Below are 22,502 nucleotides of genomic sequence, written 5' to 3'. Positions count from 1 at the left end.
AATCTGTGAAGGCAGTCAGGCGTTTGGAACGATCGAGCAGCTGTTTTTTAAAACACTTTTGGTCAAATAAACCAATTTAAAGCGATTGAATGATCATATTCAGCGTCTAATCTCCTCTGATGGTATTTTACCTATATTACACCACAGTGCTATTGATCCGTATCGATCCCTCCGTCCTCACCATTACCCCCATGTCTGTCAGTAATAAAATACAGCTTCCTGTGGGTCACTCCGGGTTTCCTAACCTCTCTGAAACTGAAAAATCACTACAGTAATCCTGTGTAATGCGTTTGAGGAGGAGAGCGCAGTCGGCTGTGTGCACGGTTCCCTATAGTGCATATAGGAGCATCACCACAGTGGGGTTTCATTATGGCTCCATCCGAGGCTTTAAGAGTTCTGCAGGGACTCTCGGTCTGTAGAGAAGAATATAAAATGGCAGTAAAAAAGCTCGTCATTATAATCAGAGGTTTGTCTTCCCACTGTAATATTAGAGCTAATCTGCCTTCAGGGACTCCTGGGGCTGCTTAAAGCAACGATACAACAGTCCATTCATCTGAGGCTGCTCATAAACCAGTCATACAGGCGAGGGAGCGTATCTCTCTCCATATCTGGTTCTCTGTACACCCTCCCTGCACCTGAGGCCTCCTGGGCACCTGTAGCAGCAAATTTAACACCCTCTCCCTCCATGTTTACCCCCACCACTACCTGAGGTGGGAGCAGGATTTTTGCTGTATGTGCTGTTAACATGAGCAGGAGTCCAAATAAAGGCGTCTGAGTTTCAGTGTAAACTGTGAAGCTGGACGAGGGAGCAGGTGATGATGAATAACCCACCGCAGCCGAGCGAGCAGGCGTGTGTCACCAGCAGGGAATCCAGTCCGTCCGGTCCTCCGGTCTCCGGCTTTACAGCCCTCCTTCCTCCTTCTGCTGGTGGAGGGTGAGAGAGAGGGTGGGCGTTCGACCTGCTCTACATGATAGAGAGAGAGGGAGAGGGAGAGGAGGGGGGAGTCGGGTATTTACATGCAAACTGCATCTGCCTTCCCCTGACAGAGAGCGGGCTGTAGTAGTAAACGCCGCTGCAGTGGTCATTTCTAAACGCTGCGTGAACGTTCTGGTGGCGTCTCATTAATGGGAGACAGGTGTGTCTCTGTTCCTACACTTGACCTTTGACCCCCATTCCTTACTACCCATGTCGCCCCGCTCTTATCATTTCTTGCGAAACACTTTGATGACTCTGACGTTTCTCTGAAACCTGAGACCTCGCCACAGTCGCACTCGGCCTCGGCAGAGACGTCGCGGGGCTCAGCTGAGCGGTGCTGTGTATTTCCTGGAGTAACAGCAGTGTCCGCTGCTGTGGCGTTGGTGTTTCTGGTGAAAATGCAAATGTGAAGCAGGCGTTTTGGTTTAAGGAATAGATGTAGCCTTGTTACTTGTGGCTTTAAGTTGCAGTTCAACATCTTTGCTTTGTGTTATTGTCAGAAAAATGTTCTCCAAACATAAGCAGCTCATTAAAGCCTCTGAGGTTCAGGCTGTGGTTTCGGGTCAAACAGGAGGTTTCCCCCTGTGCATTAGATCAGACCTGTGTTCTGATTTCTGCCACTGTAAACATATATTCAGATTTACTGTGCAGCAGCAGTGGCTGAGCTGGAGATATTCTCTCAGAGGTTTGTGGCCGGTGTGGACGGCGAGGCCCCGCTGTCACCGGAGCCGCAGTGGCAAGGGGCGAGGTCTGAGGTTTGATACCAGGCTTTGGTATTCCTTTCTGCCTCCTCTAATTTGGAGGTGCATCCATCCAATTTTTTCCAGATAAAACAACAACAAACGTCACGGTCATCCACGGCTCTGCGGGAGGGTGAGGGGGCGGGAGGTGGAGGATTAGTCAGCGGAGAGAGAAGAAGATGAAATGAGGAGGAAAAAAAGACGAGGAGGAGGAGGAGGAGGAGGAGGGGAGGTCGACGAGAGTCCGTTCTGCACATTTCTGCGTAAAAATTGGAGATCTGAGCGAGCCGTGTTGTTAATGCCCGTCATTAAAATGGGAGCTGGGAGAGTGGAAATGGGTTTGGTGTGTGAAATGGAAGCACACACACACACACATTCACATTCCTGCTCTGCGGAAAAAGAGGTGGCCACGCTTCCGATTTAAGACTTTTCACGGCAGGTTTCCCCCAGTTTTTTTCCTTCTTTCTTTCAGGTTCAGGTTTGACAACGAGCGAGAGCGAACCTAAAACTCAGTGATGCACAGAAGCAACAGTTATATTCTGTCACCTTTCTCCCAAACGACAGAGCTGATTAGCTCAAGTGTTAAGATCTCGTTTCACGTCTTTTTGTGGGAAGTGACAGTCACGTCTTTGGAATCTCAGGAGAATTTGTGGACGGACAATTCAGTGTCTTGAATTGTGGTCGCTCGTGTTGCTTCATTTTCCTGATTTGTGGAGGTCTGGGGAGGTGAAAACATCCAGACCTTTATGATTAAAAGCCCAAACATCCATTATTTCTGTGTTATGGAGGTATTCAGATTTAGCTGCGCAGAATATAAAGACAGAGGCAGTAGATGCACATGTTTAATATCTTCAACCTCCATTTTAGGATGAAGAGTGCGGAGGTGACGGCTCCATTTAGCTCTTTTTTTATTTTCTGTTTTTTCCAAAGAACCAGAGGTCAGTTATGTCCACCCCCCCATCATGAAACCCATAAATGGTCATATCAGTGTAACAGCACTGACTGTGGAGCACACTGTGGGAAACATGCTCCACTCTTTAATAAGGCAGGGAGTCACAGGGGAACGCAGGGCACGATACAGTCACAGCTCATCGCCTGGGATGTTGTGTACGAGTGGAAATTTTGACCCGATGCTGACGCTAAAAAAGATTTAACTAAACCAGACGCTGGATTTCTTTAATGCAAGATACATGTGTTGATTTTAGTTGTAAATGAAACAGAAACATGCAGAGGATTCATTGTGCAGTTGGTGTGGAAGACACGTAGCCACCACCGAACATTAAATCGACCGTTCACCTGAGGCTCCTGTCGTCGTTTTGGTAGCTTAGATTAAAAACAATGAAAGGGTGGAGGGGTCAGCAGAATCATTAGAAACTGTCCTGAGGGGAATCATAAACATCCACAGCTCGTGTCATCTGAACGTGTCTGTCCGTGGTGGGGACAGATGGACAGACGTCGTCGTTTCCTGCTGTAAATGGGGCTGTATTGATTTTTTGATTTTTCTTGTGTGCGTCAGAATCGGGTTAAAATCAGGTCCATGGTTTGAAACTCGCTCCCACTCTGAGCAGCAGGTGTCATTTCACTCCGTCAGCTCTGTGTGTTTCCAGTGTTTGGTGCATGAACAGCTGGAGGAGCGTCCGAGCTGTTCGTACCGAGCTGTATGTAATTCATACATTTATTAATTTCACTTTTTGTTTTGATTCATGACGACAGAATCGTGACAAACACCGAAGATGTTCTGTTTAAAGTGAAGAGCAACATGTTTGCTTTATAAATGAAATGATTAATTATCAGCACAGTTATTGGTCTTTTTACAGTTTCAGCCCTGATCTGTCAAACTGTTGAGTTTCTTTGAGTCTCAGACTGAAGCTCGGCTGTGACTAACGACTGATTCAATGATTGATCAGTCAATCGTTTGTCTGGGAAATGGTGGAAAACCTAAATTACAAATTCCCATTTGGACATCTGTGCATTGTTTTAATGCGACCAACGGTCCAAAACCAAGAGATATTCAATAATTATAACGATTCAATGATTCCAATCAATTTTAAAAATTGATAATCGGTTGATGGATGAATTGTTAAAGCTCTTTGTGTAGTATTAGTAGCTGAAGTTGTGTCATGTGTGTTTAATATCTTAACATCTGATTGATACAGTGATCTGATGTTAGTTTATTGCCGATTGATCGGTTGATATCGGTTTGTGAAATCATTCCAATTTGGTGCGAATCCAGGAATTTTGCAACATTCCGGTTTTGGTGAAGGTTTTGGCTCTGAGAGCCGCCGTAGTTAACACTGATTTAATCCAAGTTTTCTTCCTTTTATATGTTTATTTTTCAGCTAAATTTTCTCACCAAAAATATTTTGTGTTTTATTGTAAAAATATCGAATAGCAGCCGTTTTATTTTCCGATTTTCTTTCTTTAAATGTTGATGGTTGTGTTTGCTCTGATCTGTCTCTAATCACGTGTTGGAGACTGAAACATGAACAGTTTGTGTTTTGTATCTTCATGTTAGCGGTGGTTTTCCACGCTGTTAGACTCGGTCAGGTCGTCCGTGCAGCTGTGGTCTGTTTCCATTTTGTCCTCGTGCTCTTGCCGTAGTCTGACGTGTGGAATAAATATGTTGCTGTGGATTTGAAAGAGCGTTCAGATGATGCCTGATCTTTACTTTATTCCAGCCTGCTGTTCATCTGCCATCCACTCCCATAATCCCCTTTTACTGCTGCCGCTGCCAGAGGATCAGTGTGTGTGTGTGTGTGTGTGTGTGTGTGTGTGTGGATCAGAGGTTAGACAGACATCCTGTCAGTAGAAGGTCACACGTTTTGATCCCCGACCAGTCAGATTTCCTGCCACTGTGCCTCTGAGCAAGGCAGAGCAACAGGAAGGAGACAACAACACCGTGACCGAAACCAGTCACCAAACCATAAAAACCAGTGAGTCAGCGCGAGTTAATCTGCAGCTTCCTGTCTGACAGTAACAGCAGCCTGATCACCTTCACTGCTGCACACACACACACACACAGTATGTACACAATGTGTCATTCACAAACCATGACACATGACCCAACACCTGCACCTGTGTGGAGGCGTACAGGTGTGTCAGGAGGTATGAAAACTATTATGACTGATGCAGTGTGAGTGTGAGCAGCACTGATTGTTACTCAGTGATGTTAGTACAAAATGACTTTATTAAATTCATTTAAATATTAATTCTTTTGTCTAGAAAATGAGAGAAAATGGTGAAAATGTTCTTCAGGTGTTTCGTCCAGTCTACAAACTAAAAGGTATTAAACTCTCATTTGTCGAGTCGATGATAAAGATGATTTTAATCAACGTGGTGTGGATTTTAGATGTTTTTAGTTCAGTGAAGTCGTACGTCTGTTTGGGTGTAAACAACTTAAACTTTTGTGTCTTTTGTGTAATGAAGGAAATAGTTTGTAGAAACCTGTGTTTATTCTTCTTAAAGTTAGATATGAAATAAAAAACCTGGATATCAATGATAATCTGTTGATGTTCTAGTAATACCACTGTAGAAGTGTTTGTGTAGTCCCATCGTCCTGAAACAAGATTTGTTTTATCTTAATGTGAACAACGTGGACAAAACAGAAGAAAACAAAGTTTCTTTATGAACGAGACGAGAAGCTGAAGTTTCAGAGTCTCAGGCGCTCGAATCAAAACGGTTCCAGTGATGTGATTTGATTCAGGTCGTCACTACTCTGTCCACAAGTTGAGACTTGTTATAGCTTTAAAATGCATCCCAGTTGCTATGGTTACGCCCGGCGTCCACGGTACTCCGGAGTCTTTGAGCGTCTAAAATGGAGACTTTCTGGTCCTGGTTTAGTTTAAAAACTCCAGAGGTTCAGTTTTAGTCTGGATCTTCTGGTTCTTCTCGGTCAACGTGTTCTTCCCCTGACTCGCTCCTTCATCTGTCATTTTTCATGAGAAGACGTGAGAGCACACACACACACACACACACACACACACACAGGTGGTGTCAGGAGGCAGAAAGACTCTGGCAACAGTCGACTGCTGCATCTGAATAGGGAGGATGTGTGTGTGTTTGTGTGTGTGCTAATCTGCCTCAAACAATGGTAGTGAATAGAGTAATCCTCTTTGTGCTACAGGGCGGAGGTGGGGGGGGGGACCACACACACACACACACACACACACACACACACACTGGACTGTCCAGAGAACTCACCTCAACCATGAACATCCTGTCCATCTGAGATCTGAAAACATCAAAGCATCTTTTGATTTTCTCTGTGTGTGTGTGTGTGTGTGATATTTAATTCAGGCCAGCTCTGGTATGTGTGCCAACACACAGTTCTGGACATTCAGGTTATTGTAGTTTATATAGGGAACCTGGGTGTGTGTGTGCAGGTGTGTGTGGGACAGAAACTTTGAGAACTGGTTTCCAGTCTGGAAACTGGCCACCGGCTGCTGCGCTGCCAGATTTCTCTCATAGCTTAATGTTTTCTAATTGGTCTGATAATGTTCCTGTGTGGTTACAGAACACATCAGTGGAATTAAACATGATACCAGGGATTGTTCAACCCTTTATGTAACACAGACGCTGACTTGTGTTTGGTTTCTGTCGCAACAGAAACAGCTTCAGTGGAAATGAGCTTCAGTAATTAGTTCAACTAAAGAGCAGCAGACTGATGTTGAAGCTGACTTTACCTCACACTGTTCAGCTCCTTCAGCTTTATTCTTTAACGTCAGGCTGTTTCAGCTCTGATAGGAAAGTGAAGAAAATCCATCTCAGTTTCCTGATTTCTTCTCTGGTAACTACAGCTGCTGCAGTTTGAGGAGAGCGATTAATTCGCACGTCAGTTTATTTTTCGAGCTGTTGCAGGATGGGTTTCCTACGTGGTGAAAAGGTGATGACGTCGATCCACGAATGAAGTTTAGTTGGTCTCTGCCTCCTCAAATGCGGCGGTCGTGTTTCCACCAGGACCTCAAACTGTCCTGCAAACGCCCAAAAAAATATGTCCCCAACCGGCCGCGGTGCAGCTTCAGCTTCATCTGTGAAAAGGCCTCAAGTCAGGACAGAGAGGATGTTGGTGAATCAGCAGCTGGATGGATCTGCCTCACATCAGTAGGAACCTGTCCTATAGAGAATCAGACAGCCGGGCAGTTTGATTCGATGGGACGGGAGAGGAGGGGCTGTTCATTGGTTGGATCTTTTTTTTTTTTTGGTGATGCGTGGGGTTAAAGCAGCAGATGCACAGTTCAGCCAGAAGTTCAGCAGCTCAGGTCCTGGGATCTTTAAAGTTTAATCAGCTCAGTAGAAACAATCTGAAGGTCAGTCGTCCACTTTATATTATTTCTCCTGTGGCAGGGTCGTGTGCTGTTTTATTGCTGCTGTGTGTGTGTGTGTGTGTGTGGCAGAGGTTTGATCGATTTGATGATTTGTTTTCTAATAATATTTGATTTACAGGATTAACGTGCAGCGTTTTATCAGGTATTTATTTAATTAGCAGGATGAACTGTGAGCAGCTTTCTGCTTCTTCTTCTCTAAACAAAGTTACAAACAAATGTGACAGATTTCATTTATTTCTGTCAAATAAATTGGTTTCATAGGATCAAGGTGTAATTCAGTCATTTAGAGCAGTGAAGTTAAAAGTGTTTAATCATGGTTTGTTGAATGTCCTCGTTTGATGTGTATCATCAGAATTAGAGGTTTAATCAGCTTCATTGATCCTGATCAGTCTCAGCTCAGGGAAGTGTTTGTATTATGGATCAGAATTTCTACTTATGTTCCAGCTCAGCCTATAAGCCAAGTACGTGATTGATAAGAGCAGGCAGTGAGTTCAATAAGTGATTGATTTTAAAGGTAAAGTCGCTGCTTCCATCCTCTGCTCTGGATCCAAATCTGAATATTTGCTGGTTTTCTTTCTTGTACCTTTGAGTTTTGTCAGACTTGTTGATTGGATGTTGTAACTCGAGTTGATTTTAAGTGTTTTTACGTAAAGTTTTTTCCTTATTGAAGAACTCAGATAAAGTGCGACACAAACCTCTGCTGTGTTTACAGGCGTGTTCAGGGGCAGCTGTAACTCTGTAGCTCGTCCACCTAATGTAAAGTAATGTCGTTCAGTCGTTAAGTTGTGTGATGCAGATGGGGCATTAACATGGAGACACACACACACTCAGTGGGTGGTAACAGGAGCATTGAGCTGCTTTGTGATGTACAGACGAGTCCTGTTGTCCGGACACGCCCTCCACCTCTTCTATTGTGAGTCAGACACAACGACTGTGAGCGGGAGTCGAGCGGTCGCTGCCGCCTCATCACACATGGAAATGTTACTGTACTTAACCAACCCCCACACACACACACACATACAGAGGCCTCTCTGCACACAAACACACACACACACACACAGAGGCTGGTCGGTGAGAACGTTTCAGACTGTGGGAAAAAGGACGAGCTGGACGATCTCTGGTTCACCCGGCACCGTCCCTGAGGAGGCCACACACACACACACACACACACACACAGCTACACAAAAGCACACACTTCCACAGCACACACTACATGTGAACAAACATATCAACGTGTTCGTGCACAAACAGGAATTCACTGCACTTTGATTTTTCTGCTTCAGCTCTCTTGACGTTTGACCCTGAGATAAATTTAGATCCTGAATCTCTCACGACCCAGGAGCTGTTTTTTTTTTAAAGCTGCGACTCCATATGTTACAACTTTATTTTGAAATCTGGAGACGATCCCAAACTTTCTAAAGACACCAGATCTGTTAAATAAACTCCTCAAGGTGAGGAACAAGCTCTAAATCTGTATTAAAACCCAGGATTAAGATATCCCTGTTTGAATCTGACTGTGTTTAGTTTGAATCTTCGAGCCTCCTTCTCTCTCCCTCGTGATGTGTTTCCTGATTTATTTTTTTCACCTGCTGGCAAAACATGAGGTCACTGTTAAACAAACTGTGCCTTCAGGGCGGAGCAGAGGAGCCAGTTTACATGTAAATACACAAGAGAACAAACGTGTGGAACTGAACTGAGATCAGCCTGACTGTGGTTCTGTGTGTGACTGGTTGGTGTAGTTTTGTGCAGACAGACTGTTGTGTTGTGTCGGCGTTGAATCAGACTGGACGTCGGCCAGCGTGCAGTGTTGTCTCAGCTCCGTTTCCACGGTGACGTGTGGAATGCCTCGGGGGGGCGGGGGGGTCAGAGGTCAGAGGTCGGCGGTGGTTTGGGGTATTTAGCAGCTCTGGAGGAAAATGTGAGAAAAGAAACACACACATACTGTATCTGTACACACACACACACGCACACACACCACAGGGGTAATTAGGTGTGTGTGTGTGTGTGTGTGTCACAGCAGGGAGTCGACACTTGAGACGAACAACAGCTACAACAATGTCAAACATTTGCTGCTTTTAGCTTCCGTCGTTCAGGTTCTCATCGTAAACTGGATCAGTTTCAGACTGTGGGTGTTGGTCAGACCTGGTCCTGGTCTGTGATCAACAGTCATTGATTAATTGATCAGATATCAGAGATCAGTTTTGGTCATTTGAATGTTCTTCCTCCCAGTGTTCCAGTTAAAAGTTTAGAAAGAGCGAGGGTGGTCAAAGACGCACCACAGAAATATAGAAATATAATCAATATAATATAGAAACTGGCAGTTGTCATTATCAGTTAATCTGCTGATTATTTTTTGATGAATAAATTAAATCTTTTGTCTATAAAACATCAGAGAAAAGCAAAAAAAATCTGTGAATGTCTCAACTAACTCTGTGCACAGTCGTAGAAGACTCATGAACAAACTGTAGTGTTCGTATTTACCATGAAGTTTTCTAACAGACATGTTCTTTTGTTCACTGTTACTGCGAACTCACACTCAGGACAAATCTTCACGGATCAAGGTTCAGTTTATTCCTTAATAAAGTGACAGAGCTCCAGTGCTGATTACAGCACAGGAGTTATTAATTTAGAAGATACAGTTACACATTAATCAACATTAACAACATCAGTGTAAAAGTTTCAGCTCAGTTACTTTTAAAAACAAAACTAAAACAAATGATTGTATTTTCTGCAGGATAAAGTTAAAAGTGTAAAAACATGAATGACATTAATCAGCTGATAAATTTAAACCTCAACAATTCAATAATATTAAGATCCACTGAACTGAATTGTACGTAGTTTTTGTCATGCACATGAACTCTGATTCTGTGAAGGTAAAAAATGAGAAATACAGTTTAATCTGAATTCATCTGAAACTCACTGACCCTCAGTTCTTCTCTGTGTCCTTGTGTTTTGTTATTAATTCTTCTCTCAGACTGTTTCAGCCAAGTTTAGACTCTTTTTCTTCAGGTACAGCTGCTTCTGTTCACTGAGAACATTTAATGTTTGTTCAATGAAAGAGTTTGTAGAGAAGCACAGACACAGTGAGAACTCTGCTGCAGCCTGTTATCACCGTGACGCTCTGATGTGTAACACTTTTATTTTCTGTGCACAGACGAACAGAGGAGGTGTTGTGGTGTGTGAGGGGTCAGTTGGCGTTCAAATAACTTTATTAACACGGCTTTATGTTTTCTTTGTGGACGACAGAAGCTGCAGGGAGAGTTCAGATCGCTGATTCACTTCATGTCACCGGATGAATGTGCACAAGGCTCGACTTCTCTTTCTCGCTCTGTAAGAGACTTAACGGGCTCAGAAAATACAAGCCCCCCCCTCCCCCCAAACACACACACACACACACACACACAGTCTGAGGATGAGGAGGAGGAAAGCGTCAGGACTTCTTGCTTCCTGCTCAGCATGCTGGTCCATGTTGTGTGTGTGTGGACGTGAGGAGAAAAAAAAACACTTTTTTTCTTCAGATTAACCTCAGCGACCTGCAGCCGAGAAACTCGGCAGAGAGAAGAAAGTGAGGGAAAGGTGGAGAGGAAGAAAGAGTTGGTATCTAGAGGAGTCTGGCTCAAACGTAGCACGGCAGTGAAACAGCAGACATCAGGTGAAGACTCAGTTTGTCAGTGAAAACATCTGAACAGCTCAGTGGGAAGAACAGTTTTCTTCAGGGAGTCTGCGAGGAGTCGTCTGAAATCAGAAAAGTTCTTACGTCAAAGTTTTAACTGGTAAAATATGTTGAACCATTTAAATAGGAGTGGATGTCAGGATGTTCACGATCGTCCCAAACATCATCACATGATCAGTTTTATGTCTTAAATTCTGACAAAGCAGATGGATAACAAATGTCCTTATTTCTTCATTATCAATATTTAAAATCTGAGTTCATGATTCTTACAAACAGCCTCATGAGATAATAACAACGTCTGCAGGCCTTTAAGAATGATACTGTTTTCTGTTTAGTGTTTTAAATAAACTTGAGGATATCACTCTCAGTGAGCGTGCTATTCCTGTGGCAGGAAACCAAAGCAGCCACTTTAGCCTGATGAGTCAGTTGTGACCTGATTTACTCTGAAATAAGCTGTTAGGCCCCGACTGACCCTGACTCTGCTGTTTATGTATCTCATCACCCCTTAAAGTACACGAGGAAGAGCTGGATAAAGCGGACTCTGTTTTCTCTGCATTGTGATTCTGCAAACACGACTTTGGACGGGTTTCCACTAAACACGATCTTAGTTCTTTAAAGCAGACAACAGACGAGTCACATTCAAACGAGACAGATACAGTGAAGTAAATACTGCTGAATCCAGAATGCAATAAAGTTTTTCTGCTGTGTGATCCTGAAGGTCAAAGATCACCTGTTGTTGTCAGATGTCTGTTGCTGTGTTTGTTCATATTTGGTTGTATATATGACACAGAACTTTGTCCTCAGCGGGTAATGACACGGAGCTGTTGTTTTCGTTGACTCGCTGCCTCCCGTCACTGTTTTTGCCCGGGTGTCGCCGGCAGCAGCGCTTGGTTTGTCTTCCTGTCAGAGACTGGCAGCAGGAGGGAGTCATCACTCTGTGCTGCTCTCTGCACACTGCAGCCGGCGACCAGACCGAGCCCCAAAACCTTGTCACCTTCGGGTCCCTCAGATCTGTTTGGGACACATTTACTGGTCCAAGGAGACAAGTTTCACAATCTATCTCTGAAAGACTGCGGGATAAATCTGGCAGAGCAGCAGCTCTGTGGATCCTGGGTCAACCCTCTGTTTTCTGGTGTTTCGGTGTTTGGAGGAGCAGTGACGGCTGGCCTCACTGACCTGTCTTCTCCATCTCTTTCAGAGCGGTGCTGTCGGGTGGAGACATGGCGGCGCTGAGGTGGGAGGTTCTGTTGTTGGTGGTTGTCCTGCTGGTCTCCTGTAACGCCGCGCCCACCGACATCCTGTATCGCGTTCCTGAGGAGCAGCCGCCCAACACGCTGATCGGGAGTCTGGCGGCCGACCAGGGCCTGCCCGACACCGGTCACCTCTACAAGCTGGAGGTGGGCTCCCCATACCTGAGGGTGGACGGCAAGACCGGCGACATCTACACCACCGAGATCCCCATCGACCGCGAGACGCTGAGGGACTGCCGCAATCTGTTTGAGGGCGACAGATGTTTCCTGGAGTTTGAGGTGTCGATCACCGACATGGTGAAGGGCATCGGCTCGGGGCCGCGGCTGATCGAAGGCCGCATCGAGGTGCTGGACATCAACGACAACACGCCGCAGTTCTCCTCACCCATCCTCACCCTCTCCATCCCCGAGAACACGCACATCGGCGCCCTCTTCTCCATCCCCATGGCCACCGACCGGGACTCCGGCACCAACGGCGTGGCAGAGTACTCGCTGAGCACAGGGCCCGACGCCGACCAGCTCTTCAGCCTGCAGGTCGCCGTGGACACGGACGAGAAGCTGCCGCAGCTGGTCGTCATGGGCAACCTGGACCGCGAGAAGAAGGACTCGTACGACCTGAACATCCGGGTGGTGGACGGCGGGAAGCCGGCGAGGGCGAGCAGCGCCCTGCTGCGGGTCACCGTCACAGACCAGAACGACAACGCCCCCAAGTTTGAGAGGAGTCACTACGAGGCCGAGCTGCCGGAGAACAGCCCGCTGGGACACTCAGTGCTGCAGGTCAGTACACACACACACACAGCAGACCTGAAGCAACTAGTCAATTAATTGATTAGTCAATTGACAGAAAATCAATCGGCAACTATTGAGTTACTTTTGAGAAGTCAGTGGTTTCAGCCTCACAAAGGTAAATATTTGCTGGTTTTCTTGGCCACGATCAAAACAAAACGTCAACTGGATTATTTCAAATGTCTAATCCAATAATTATAATACTCAACAGATTAATCAATAATGAAAATAATAACTGAAAAAGACTTTTAGTCTCAGAGACAGGACGTTTTCCATCATGACTCTCAGCTTGTCTGTAGTTTAACCATCTTCATTTTCATTCATTTTATCTGGACTAGTGACTGTAACTGTGACCTACTTCTTGATAAAGTGATTGGCAGGAAGTTAATCAATAACTAATGATGGTGTAAAAGTTATTGTGTAACATAAATGAAATTAGAAATTTGACCCGTACAGGAAACAGCAAACATCCAAACGTCTTGATGACACTGGTAAGAATGATTCTAGCTGGAGTTTTTTCTGGAATTTAAGGGGAAAACTGTAAATCAACAGGTTGCCGTGTTTCAGTTGTGGATTAAAGTTCACATCAGGATTCAGTCGACATCGTACAAATATTTGTCCTCAGTATCAAACCTGAGTAAATATTCCACGGAAACCTCTCTGAGTTTCGTTCAGGATGAATCTGTCCCTGTTGGTGTCTGAGCGGTGGATTCGGACTCTTGTCCGCCAAACGTTGCAGTGGAACCTTTGCCCCTGCTGCTGATGATAACACTGAGAGCTGCAGGACAACATGGCGCAGTGACTGCACATAATACGCTGCTCAATTATCCGTACAGACAGATGGTGCGGTGGAGGTGAAGCAGGGCGTGGGATCGCTGCTTGTAGTCAAATATTAACCACTGATTCAACTTCACCTTTGAGCTCTCTGCCCAGGAGGAGGAGGAGGGGGTGAGGCCACGTACCGCCGCCGCTGCCGTCAGCGGGCAGAGCAGAGCGGGAAGGTTTTCAGTTTGGTTGAACAGCATCACAACAAACCCACCCACCTCAGTGTATCATCCTCTCCACTTCCTCCCGCTCCCCTTCCCCGCCTGACTGCGGTGCGACCAGCCAGCCTTCCAGTGAGCCGTGCATGACTTAATCTGAGTCAGTCATGAGATTATCCACGGGGCTTATTGGTATTATTGCTCTGGATGTGGCTCATTGCATTTCAGAGAGCCGCAGAATTCATTTCACTTAACGTGCGTTTGAGGAGTGATGCTTTAGAGGCAGCGGGACATCTCTGACTGACGACCCTGACCTGCTTAAATCGTCCAATGGCGGCACGGACATGTATATCCCTGCCTTTTGACTCGCTCTTTAAAGGAGTACACCGACACGTTCGGCATATTTTAACTGATTTTTCTATTCTGAAACCAAGCCATCTGATTTTCCACCTACCAGGCAGCAACTGGTGTCAGTTTATTGCAGTAGAAGTCACATTTGACCGTCCCTAAAGACGAGGAAAGAAAAGTTAAAACATTTATATTAAGTTCATCCATGACCTTGGAAATAGTAGGTGGACAAAAAAATCTTAACTCACCGTCCACAAACTTTTGCTTATCTTGTTGTAAATTTTTAATTTGATAAAAAAAAATCATTAGAGCTTTCAGCTGCTTCTCACAGTGACCTTCATCAGCAGATGGATGATGAGGAAGTTGATGAATCTGCTGTGGAAGACCTTGAGATGAGGGTAAAAAACCCTGGAAAAAGTTAAGTAGTTTTTCAATTTTAGTTTTAAGTTGAAAGCCCCACTAAAGTCGACTTTTCTTTAAGACATTTTACTCAAATATTTATGAATAAATAAGCAACAAAAGTTGACGTTAACAAAAACTCTTTGTTTGTTTATCACAAACTCGGGACTGCTGGGGCATGGATTGATCAGATTTGATTGATTTGGATTCAGATATTCCTCTTGAACCTGATTTTTTCTCTGCTTATTTGAAGAAAGAAGCAACCAGAGACAAAAACGCAGAAATCTCTTGTGAAATAACCAAACCAGCTTTAACTGTGTGTTCAGGACATCGCTCACAGTAACAAACTGACTGAGGGAAATAAAGGTTTTCACGGCCTTTAATTGACTAATAATGATGAGAGTTCTTTGACTGATGAATTAGATGATTGCAAAAATCGGTCACATTGTTCCTCCAGTGTTATTGTCCCTTTTCAGACGAAGGATCTCCTCAAATCTAGAGCTCATTAAAAAACAAAGAACTGACAGAGATCTGACTGTCATTATCCCTAATGACTCATTTCCAAAAAAAGGCAATAAAACATTAAATATTTCTTTGACAATCAGATGATTAATCAACTAAAAAGAATCAGCCCAAAACGATTCCAAGAGTCCACACTATGGAAATTGTAATTATAATGTAACTGAGTCAACAATAAACCAGACAGGATGTTAACTGTGATGGATTATCTCTCTGTGAGCTGGTTTTCTTAGGAATGAACTGAAACCTCCGAGAAAGGAAAAGAGAGCAGGATAAAAAGCGATGGTTTAATTTGAAGAAGAGAAGAGAAATTAGAGGTTTACTGTGGGCTGAGACACAGAGAAAATCTGGTCTGCTCATTGGAGAGAACCAGTTGGTCTCGCTGGTTAACTGTTAACAGTGTTTATATTTGCTGTACGCCTGGACAGAGCGGCCTTGGACAGCAGCCAGCTCAGCTCTGGCTTCATCACAGCGGCACCGTGCTCCGGCAGCTCAACTGTTCAATACACAATTCTCAGAAACTGTCAATAATTCACCGCTGTTTGGTGATGTCTGCTGCTTAAAGCCACACCAGGAGGAAAGGAAATCAATGGGCAGGAGAAATTATAATTTCACTTTAATGCTTTCTTTAACCTTAACCTCTTTGACTTGGATCAGTGACTTCCACGGTCACCCCCGAGTGCCGGTGACGGTCTGTCACAGTCTGTGATCCTGAGCAGGCAGGAAACCAGATATTTATTATGTGGCAGTATGAAGTGGAGTCTGTGGAAAAGGAAAGTCCCTCAGAGATTCTGTCGGCTGCATTAACCTTTTAAACCCCGATTTCCTCCTCAAATGTTCATTTCAATGCTTGTGTGAGATACTCTCCCGCCACTGACTCTTTAACATAATCTAAGACCTCATGGTTTTTATGGACGCGCCATTCCTGAAAATGTTAGATGATACCAGCTTAACTCAGCATGTAGACTGGAATGAGGCTGCAGCTAATGATTAGCTTTAAGAAAGGATGGACCTATTATTGATCCTCTGCAGGGGAAATAATTTTCACAATCATCGATTAATCATTTGATCAATAAAACATACATCCAGGAGGCCAAGGGAACGTCCTCATATGTCCAACCCACAACAAATATACCAAAACATAAATGTATAGTAATGTAAGACCAAGAAAAGCCAGCAAGTATTTTCCGTGTTTTCCTGAATAATTACTTGATGAAGTATTTGTTTATTAGTCCAATAGTTGCTGATTAATTTTCTGTCTATTGATTAATTGATGCAGATGTAGCCTGGAAATGTGAAGCTCATTTGTTAACATGTTATATCACTTTTCTTTAATCTGTAGAAAAACCTGAGTGCTTTGGTTTGTGGAAGTTTCTGCTCCTGGCCAGGAAACAGTCCTGTACATAACCCCTCGTAAAACCACAATTAATGAGATTAATTAATGAGATTTAGAGGTGCTGTTAGGCTCATTTTCTTACAGCCAGGCTAACTGTTTCCCCCGTTTCCAGTCTTTATGCTAAGCTAAGCTAACCATCTGCTGGTGGTAGCTATATATTTACCAACAGATATTAGAGTGGTATTGATCTTCTCATCTTAATCCTGGCAGGAAAGCACACAAGTGTATTTCCCAAAATGTCAAAGTATTCCTTTAAAAACTTTGGCATCACCACTCCACTTCATAATAGATTTCTGTGTCCTTGGCCCAAACATCATGAATTTTATTGTTTGTTTGAATAAGCTCGAATAATCTCACCCCCTCTGGCAGATTTTATTTCCTTGTGTTTTTTTTAAGAATCCAATGTTTTTAGGATTTAAATTTTAGGAGATTATTTTGCTGAGTGCAAGCTTGGCTCAGATCCAGCTCTGCTTTAAAGGAATAAATGGCCTTAAAATTTAAAAACCCTAATTACATTACTGTAAGTCCCAGGTGAAGACTGTAGAAACGCTGAAACAGCAGCACCTGGGACATTTAAATCAGCTGTTCAACAACTAGTTCATTTGAAACTACACACCGACCTACATTTCCTCACAGCAGCTGAGGCATTGAATGAACGCAATTAAAAAGTATTAGATGTGTAGATAGAAAGGCATCCTAATGAGTACATCCTAAGTGACATTCTGCTGACTGCTAGTACCTCCTAATTGACTAATTACCTCCATTTACTTTGGGTTTGGGCGTACGAAGCCGGACCGTGGCCGATGTTGGTCTGTCCTGTCTGGCCTCATAATGGGCCCCGAGGAGCCGGGGCTTTTCTGATAATGAGAGGAACATTAACATTCACTCATCTGCCCATCAGACGCCAATGACCCGCTGCATGGCCGTTAGATGTTGTTGTGTGCACTCAGCTTTGATAGTCTTTTATGTTTCACACACAGCAGAAAAAAACTCCTCCCCTTCAGGAAAACACAAAGGGCTTTGTAGTGTTGCATTACTAATGGTCGTGGCTCTTTGTATGTCAAAGAATCTAAATAGTCAATAAAATTTAACTGAGGTTATAATGGAAACACGCAGCGAAACATCAGTTTTGTCTATGAATTGACATAAATTAGTGGAAAAGGACTCAAATTTGAATATTTATGGTGTTTGACACATAACAGCATGTTAGTTTTTATGTTTTCTCAGTAGGACCCAAACGTATGTCGCAAGGAGGTTTTCAGGCTTTAACCAACAATGACCTCTGAGTAATTCATGAGTCCAGGAGGACTTTGTTAAGCTGTCAGAAGGTAACCCTTTTTTTTTGCCCCTCTAGGTCAGAGCCAACGATGCTGACACCGGCATCAATGGAGAGATTGACTACAGCCTCCATCAGGCATCAGAGACAGTCCAGAGGCTTCTACGCATTGACCGCTCCACCGGCATTATATACGTCAAAGGCCTGGTCGACCGTGAGGAAGAGAACTTCCTCAAGTTCTTTGTGGTTGCCAAAGATCGTGGACCCAACTCCAAGAGCTCCAAGGTCCTGGTGACCATCAATGTCAAGGACCAGAATGACAATGCACCGGCCATCGAGATCCGTGGTATTGGCTTGGTGACGCACCAGGACGGCGTGGCCAACATCTCTGAGGACATGCCCATTGGCACCCCAGTGGCGTTGGTGCAGGTGTCGGACCGTGACGAGGGTGAAAATGCGGTGGTTACATGTGTAGTCGCCGGTGATGTCCCCTTTCAGCTCCGACCTGCAAGCGAGTCAGCCAATGACCGGAAGAGGAAGTACTTCCTGCAGACAACTACCCTGCTGGATTATGAGCGTGTTAAGGATTACAGGATTGAAATTGTCGCTGTGGATTCTGGGAACCCAGCCCTGTCCAGCAGCAACTCCCTCAAAGTCCAAGTCACGGACATGAATGACAACACACCCAATTTTTCCCCTGCGATGCTCGAGGTGGACTTTGCAGAGGGCAACCAACCAGGTGACAAGGTGCTGGATGTTGTGGCGGCAGATGCAGACAGTGGTACCAATGCAGAGCTGACCTACAGCATCATCGAACGCTCAGCCACCAGACTTTTTGAGATTGACGCCAACACTGGGGAGGTCCGTGTGAAGAACCTGTTGGATCGGGAGGAGACGGAGCGGTATGAGTTCCGTGTGGCAGCAGCAGATAAGGGAGTTCCCAGCAAAACTGGCACTGCCACAGTGGTGATTAACGTCCTGGACCGCAATGACAATGACCCCAAGTTTATGCTGAGCGGCTACAGCTTCTCTGTCATTGAGAACATGCCTCCTCTCAATCCTGTTGGCGTGGTGACTGTCACTGATGCTGATAAAGGTGAAAATGCCAGAGTGAGGCTGTTTGTGGAACCGGACAATGGCAAGTTTGTCATCCAGAACGGCACGGGAACCATCCTGTCCAGTATCTCCTTTGACCGTGAGAAAGAAAGCACCTACACCTTCCGTCTGAAGGCAGTGGATGCTGGTGACCCACCTCGATCCTCTTATGTAGGCGTGACCATCAATGTCCTTGATGAGAATGACAATGCTCCCTATGTCACCAAACCAGCCAACTCCTCCTACACATACTTGACACCTGTTACCCCACTAGACACCCGTGTGGAGATGGTAGAGGCTGAGGACATTGACTCTGGACTCAATGCTGAGCTGGTCTACACCATCACAGGCGGCAACCCGTATGGCCTGTTCCACATCTCGCCCAGCAGTGGGGAGATCACATTGGCGCAGGAATTCACCGGCAAACACAATGGACTGCACCGCCTCGTGGTGAGGGTCAGTGATAAAGGCAAGCCTCCCCGCCACACCACCGCCCTGGTTCATGTTTTCGTCAACGACACCAAGTCCAATGTGTCCCTCATCGAGGCGCTGGTCGGACACAGCCTCTACACCCCCCTGGACAGGGACATTGCTGGAGATCCCAACTACGCCCTCGCTCAGCGTAGCAACATATTGTACGGTAGCCTGGCGGGTATTGCCGGTGTGATTCTAGTCATCGTAGCAGTGGTGGTCATCAGACACCGGCTGCAGAAGGACACCAAGAGCGGCTACCAGGCTGGCAAGAAGGAGAGTAAGGACCTGTACGCTCCAAAGCAGGGCCCCAAAAATGGCAAAGGGAAAAAGAGCAAAAAGGGGAAAGCTCCAAAACCTGCCAAGCCGCTGGAGGAGGACGAGGAGGCCAGCCTGCAGAAAGGCCTCAAGTTCAACCTCATCAACGACAGCGTCAACGACAGTCCCAGAATCCACCTGCCCCTTAACTACCCACCAGGAAGCCCCGATTTGGGCCGCCACTACCGCTCCAACTCCCCCCTACCCTCCATCCAGCTGCAGCCACAGTCGCCCTCCGCCTCCAAGAAGCACCAGGCTGTTCAGGACCTCCCGGCCACCAACACCTTCGTGGGAACGGGCGACAACAACTCCACAGGCTCCGACCAATATTCGGATTACAGCTACAAGGCTAACCCGCCCAAATACAGCAACAAACAGGTAGGAGACTACGCAAACACGGCATTGTACAACAGGAACATCTATTGGACCAACGGGGTGTATTAGTCATGCTGGGACTTATTTGACACAGCCGATATTCTTCCACCAAAGCTGCACTGATTCCCCTGCACAGCACCCATCCCCAAACTGCCATTTTCCCCTTTTACCTTTGGTTTGGTTTTGTTCACCATTTCTGTTCTGTTCAGTTGTTTGTTTTCACCTCAACATGGACACCACAATATTCACACCATGAAGGATTACATAAAGGATAGACCAGATATGGGCTTACCAGTATTTATCAGCTGATATTTGACTGGTATTTGGTGACTATAACCTCCCCCCAAAATGAACTCTGCTGATCCAGAACGTACTTGAGGGTGGTTTTTAATGTTTGCGTTGTGTTTTTGCTTTTCCTGTCCAATCATACATCAAAAAGAGTTCCAGTTATATCAAAACACACAATGTCATATTTTCAAGAGGTCTTACAATGCAATAATGGGTTCACGATTAATATTGGAAATTCCATATGGGTCTATCCTTAGCTTCTGTGTGTTTTTCCTTTGTTTTATTTGTCTTTGCTTTCACCTTTTCATGTTTTATTTGTGTTCACCTTTTCACGGTGGGTTATATGAAGGAGTTTATGAGTTTCTCCTTTTTTTTATTCTTCACAAATGTTTTGAGTCTGGATTCCTTTGTGCGGCCATTGAAAGGTTCACACTGACATCCTCATTAAGTCTGAATGTGTTTTTCTTTTTTTATTTTTTCTGGAGAGCTGATTCCAGGTTTAAAGCTGCTCTTTATGGCCGGATCAGCTTGTTGAAGTGTGACAAAGAGTGACTGTGAATTCCTGAGTTTCTTTTTTTTTTCTTTTTTTTACCCATTTTTATTGTTCCTTGGCTTTCTTTGGCCAGGAACTAGACTGGCTGAGCAGCATTTTAGAGTGTTTCCATCCAGTTCAGACCAATTTAAGGTAATTTCAGCTCGGTCAGGGAGCCAAGCAGTGAAGAAAGGAAAGAAAGAAAGGGAATAATAAGGAGGAGGGGGAGGGCGTTGTTAAAAAACCCACTACACTATGAAGGAAAAGGTACACTAAGACTAAATACAACCATTTCTTAACCTCCGCACCTCCTGTCAGGTCAGCTGAAATACGACTTAATTTTGCCGTGTTCCCAATCACCAAGGCTAAAAAGTCAATTGTTTGCACAGATTAATGGCAGGTAATTTTCCGGGCGCCCGCCTTATTTTACCCAGAGTGCCTTGCTCTATTCTATTTAATGTACAAAAAGGAGGGTGGGAGGGGGGATTGGAGATGGGGGCCATTAACCGTGCGATCGTGACGAGCTTTCACGCCACGTCGGCTGTTTTGTGGCTCCACGTTGATGGACTCGGGGGCTGTGAAAATGAAAATGTCATGTGCACTGTGAAATCTATGGAGACAATCACATTAAGGTGTCGTAGTGATGTTCAGACTGTACATATTATTTGTGAACGACATGTCAGATGTTTTGTTTTTGTTTGTGCTTTTTCATCTGCTGTTTATGTTGCAACATTACTGTGTGTTGTGTGTGCGCTTAACAAGGGGCATTTCATTGTTCTCCTGCTTTTTTAAGACTTGTGTTCACCATCTAAATACCTGTACCAAAGACTTACACACACACACACACACACACCTGCGTATTCGCTGCCATCACCATCATACAGTATATATATATAAAGCTGAAGTCCAGACTGTGTTTCCTTGTTTGGTTGGTCTTGCAGAGTTCCTGCTGGTGTTAGCAGCCTGCTAGCACTCCTGCTGGGTTAATGTTTAGCCTGTTAACACTTGAGCCCGCAGGCGTCACACTTCACTCTAAAGCCCCACAGCCTCATATCAACTGTTCCATCACACACCTGCTCCGTCATGTATCTTCTTCTCTGGGGAAATAAATGTACAGTGTTTTTTTGTTGTTGTTTTTTTACAGCTAAAAGCAGATTTTATTTCAATAAACATGTTGCTTAAATGTTAAAGTGGCGCTCTCTGTGGTTTCACTGGGTGGTTGAAGTGGGCGCGGTCACAACAGGAACAGTGGGATTACTGCAGGTGGAGGTACAGTATTTCATTTTCATTACCATCCATCACACGTGGAGAGAAAATGTATGTTAGTGCATGTTTACAGGATACAGGAGTCCAGTTTGAATTAAAATCCTTTAACAAAATCAAAGTAGGTGAAAGCAAACAATGACATAAAGTGCATTCAGAAAGTATTCAGACCCTTCACCTTTTTGTCATTTTCATTCACTTTATTATGTTTCTAAATTATATATATATTCTTCTGTCATAAAAATCTACAATAAATATCCCATAATGACAAAGTGAAAACAGAATTTTATTTTTTTTGCAAAGGTATTAAAAAAGGAAAAACAAAAATATGTCACTGATATAAATATTCAGACCCTTTGCTATGACAGTTTCCTACACCTTGACTGGAGTCCACCTGTTGTAAATTCAGTTGATTGGACTTGATTCTCTGGTCCGATGAAACCAAGACTGAACTGTTTGGCTTCAATTCTAAGCATCACGTCTGGAGGAA

General features: G+C 44.6%; 1 protein-coding gene across 3 annotated transcripts in view; it reads left to right on the top strand.

Moving 5' to 3' along the window:
• LOC108882986 (protocadherin-1) overlaps nt 1-21,939 on the top strand; it is a 75,911-nt gene extending 53,972 nt beyond the window's left edge. For 2 of the 3 annotated variants that reach the window (XM_051072582.1, XM_051072581.1), the window contains exons 2-3: nt 11,912-12,740; nt 17,749-21,939. In XM_051072582.1, the coding sequence (XP_050928539.1) occupies nt 11,934-12,740; nt 17,749-19,998 (3,057 nt within the window). In that variant the 5' untranslated portion in view covers nt 11,912-11,933 and the 3' untranslated portion in view covers nt 19,999-21,939. The remainder of the gene's footprint in view (nt 1-11,911; nt 12,741-17,748) is intronic. The other variant, XM_051072583.1, reaches the window with a different exon arrangement.
• The last annotated feature ends 563 nt before the right edge of the window (nt 21,940-22,502 follow it).

The sequence above is a fragment of the Lates calcarifer genome, linkage group LG8 (genome assembly GCF_001640805.2).
Source record: "Lates calcarifer isolate ASB-BC8 linkage group LG8, TLL_Latcal_v3, whole genome shotgun sequence".
In the NCBI taxonomy this organism is placed as follows: Eukaryota; Metazoa; Chordata; class Actinopteri; family Centropomidae; genus Lates; species Lates calcarifer.
The sequence above is the reverse complement of the archived record's forward strand: the minus strand, read 5'-3'. Positions and strand labels throughout refer to the sequence as shown.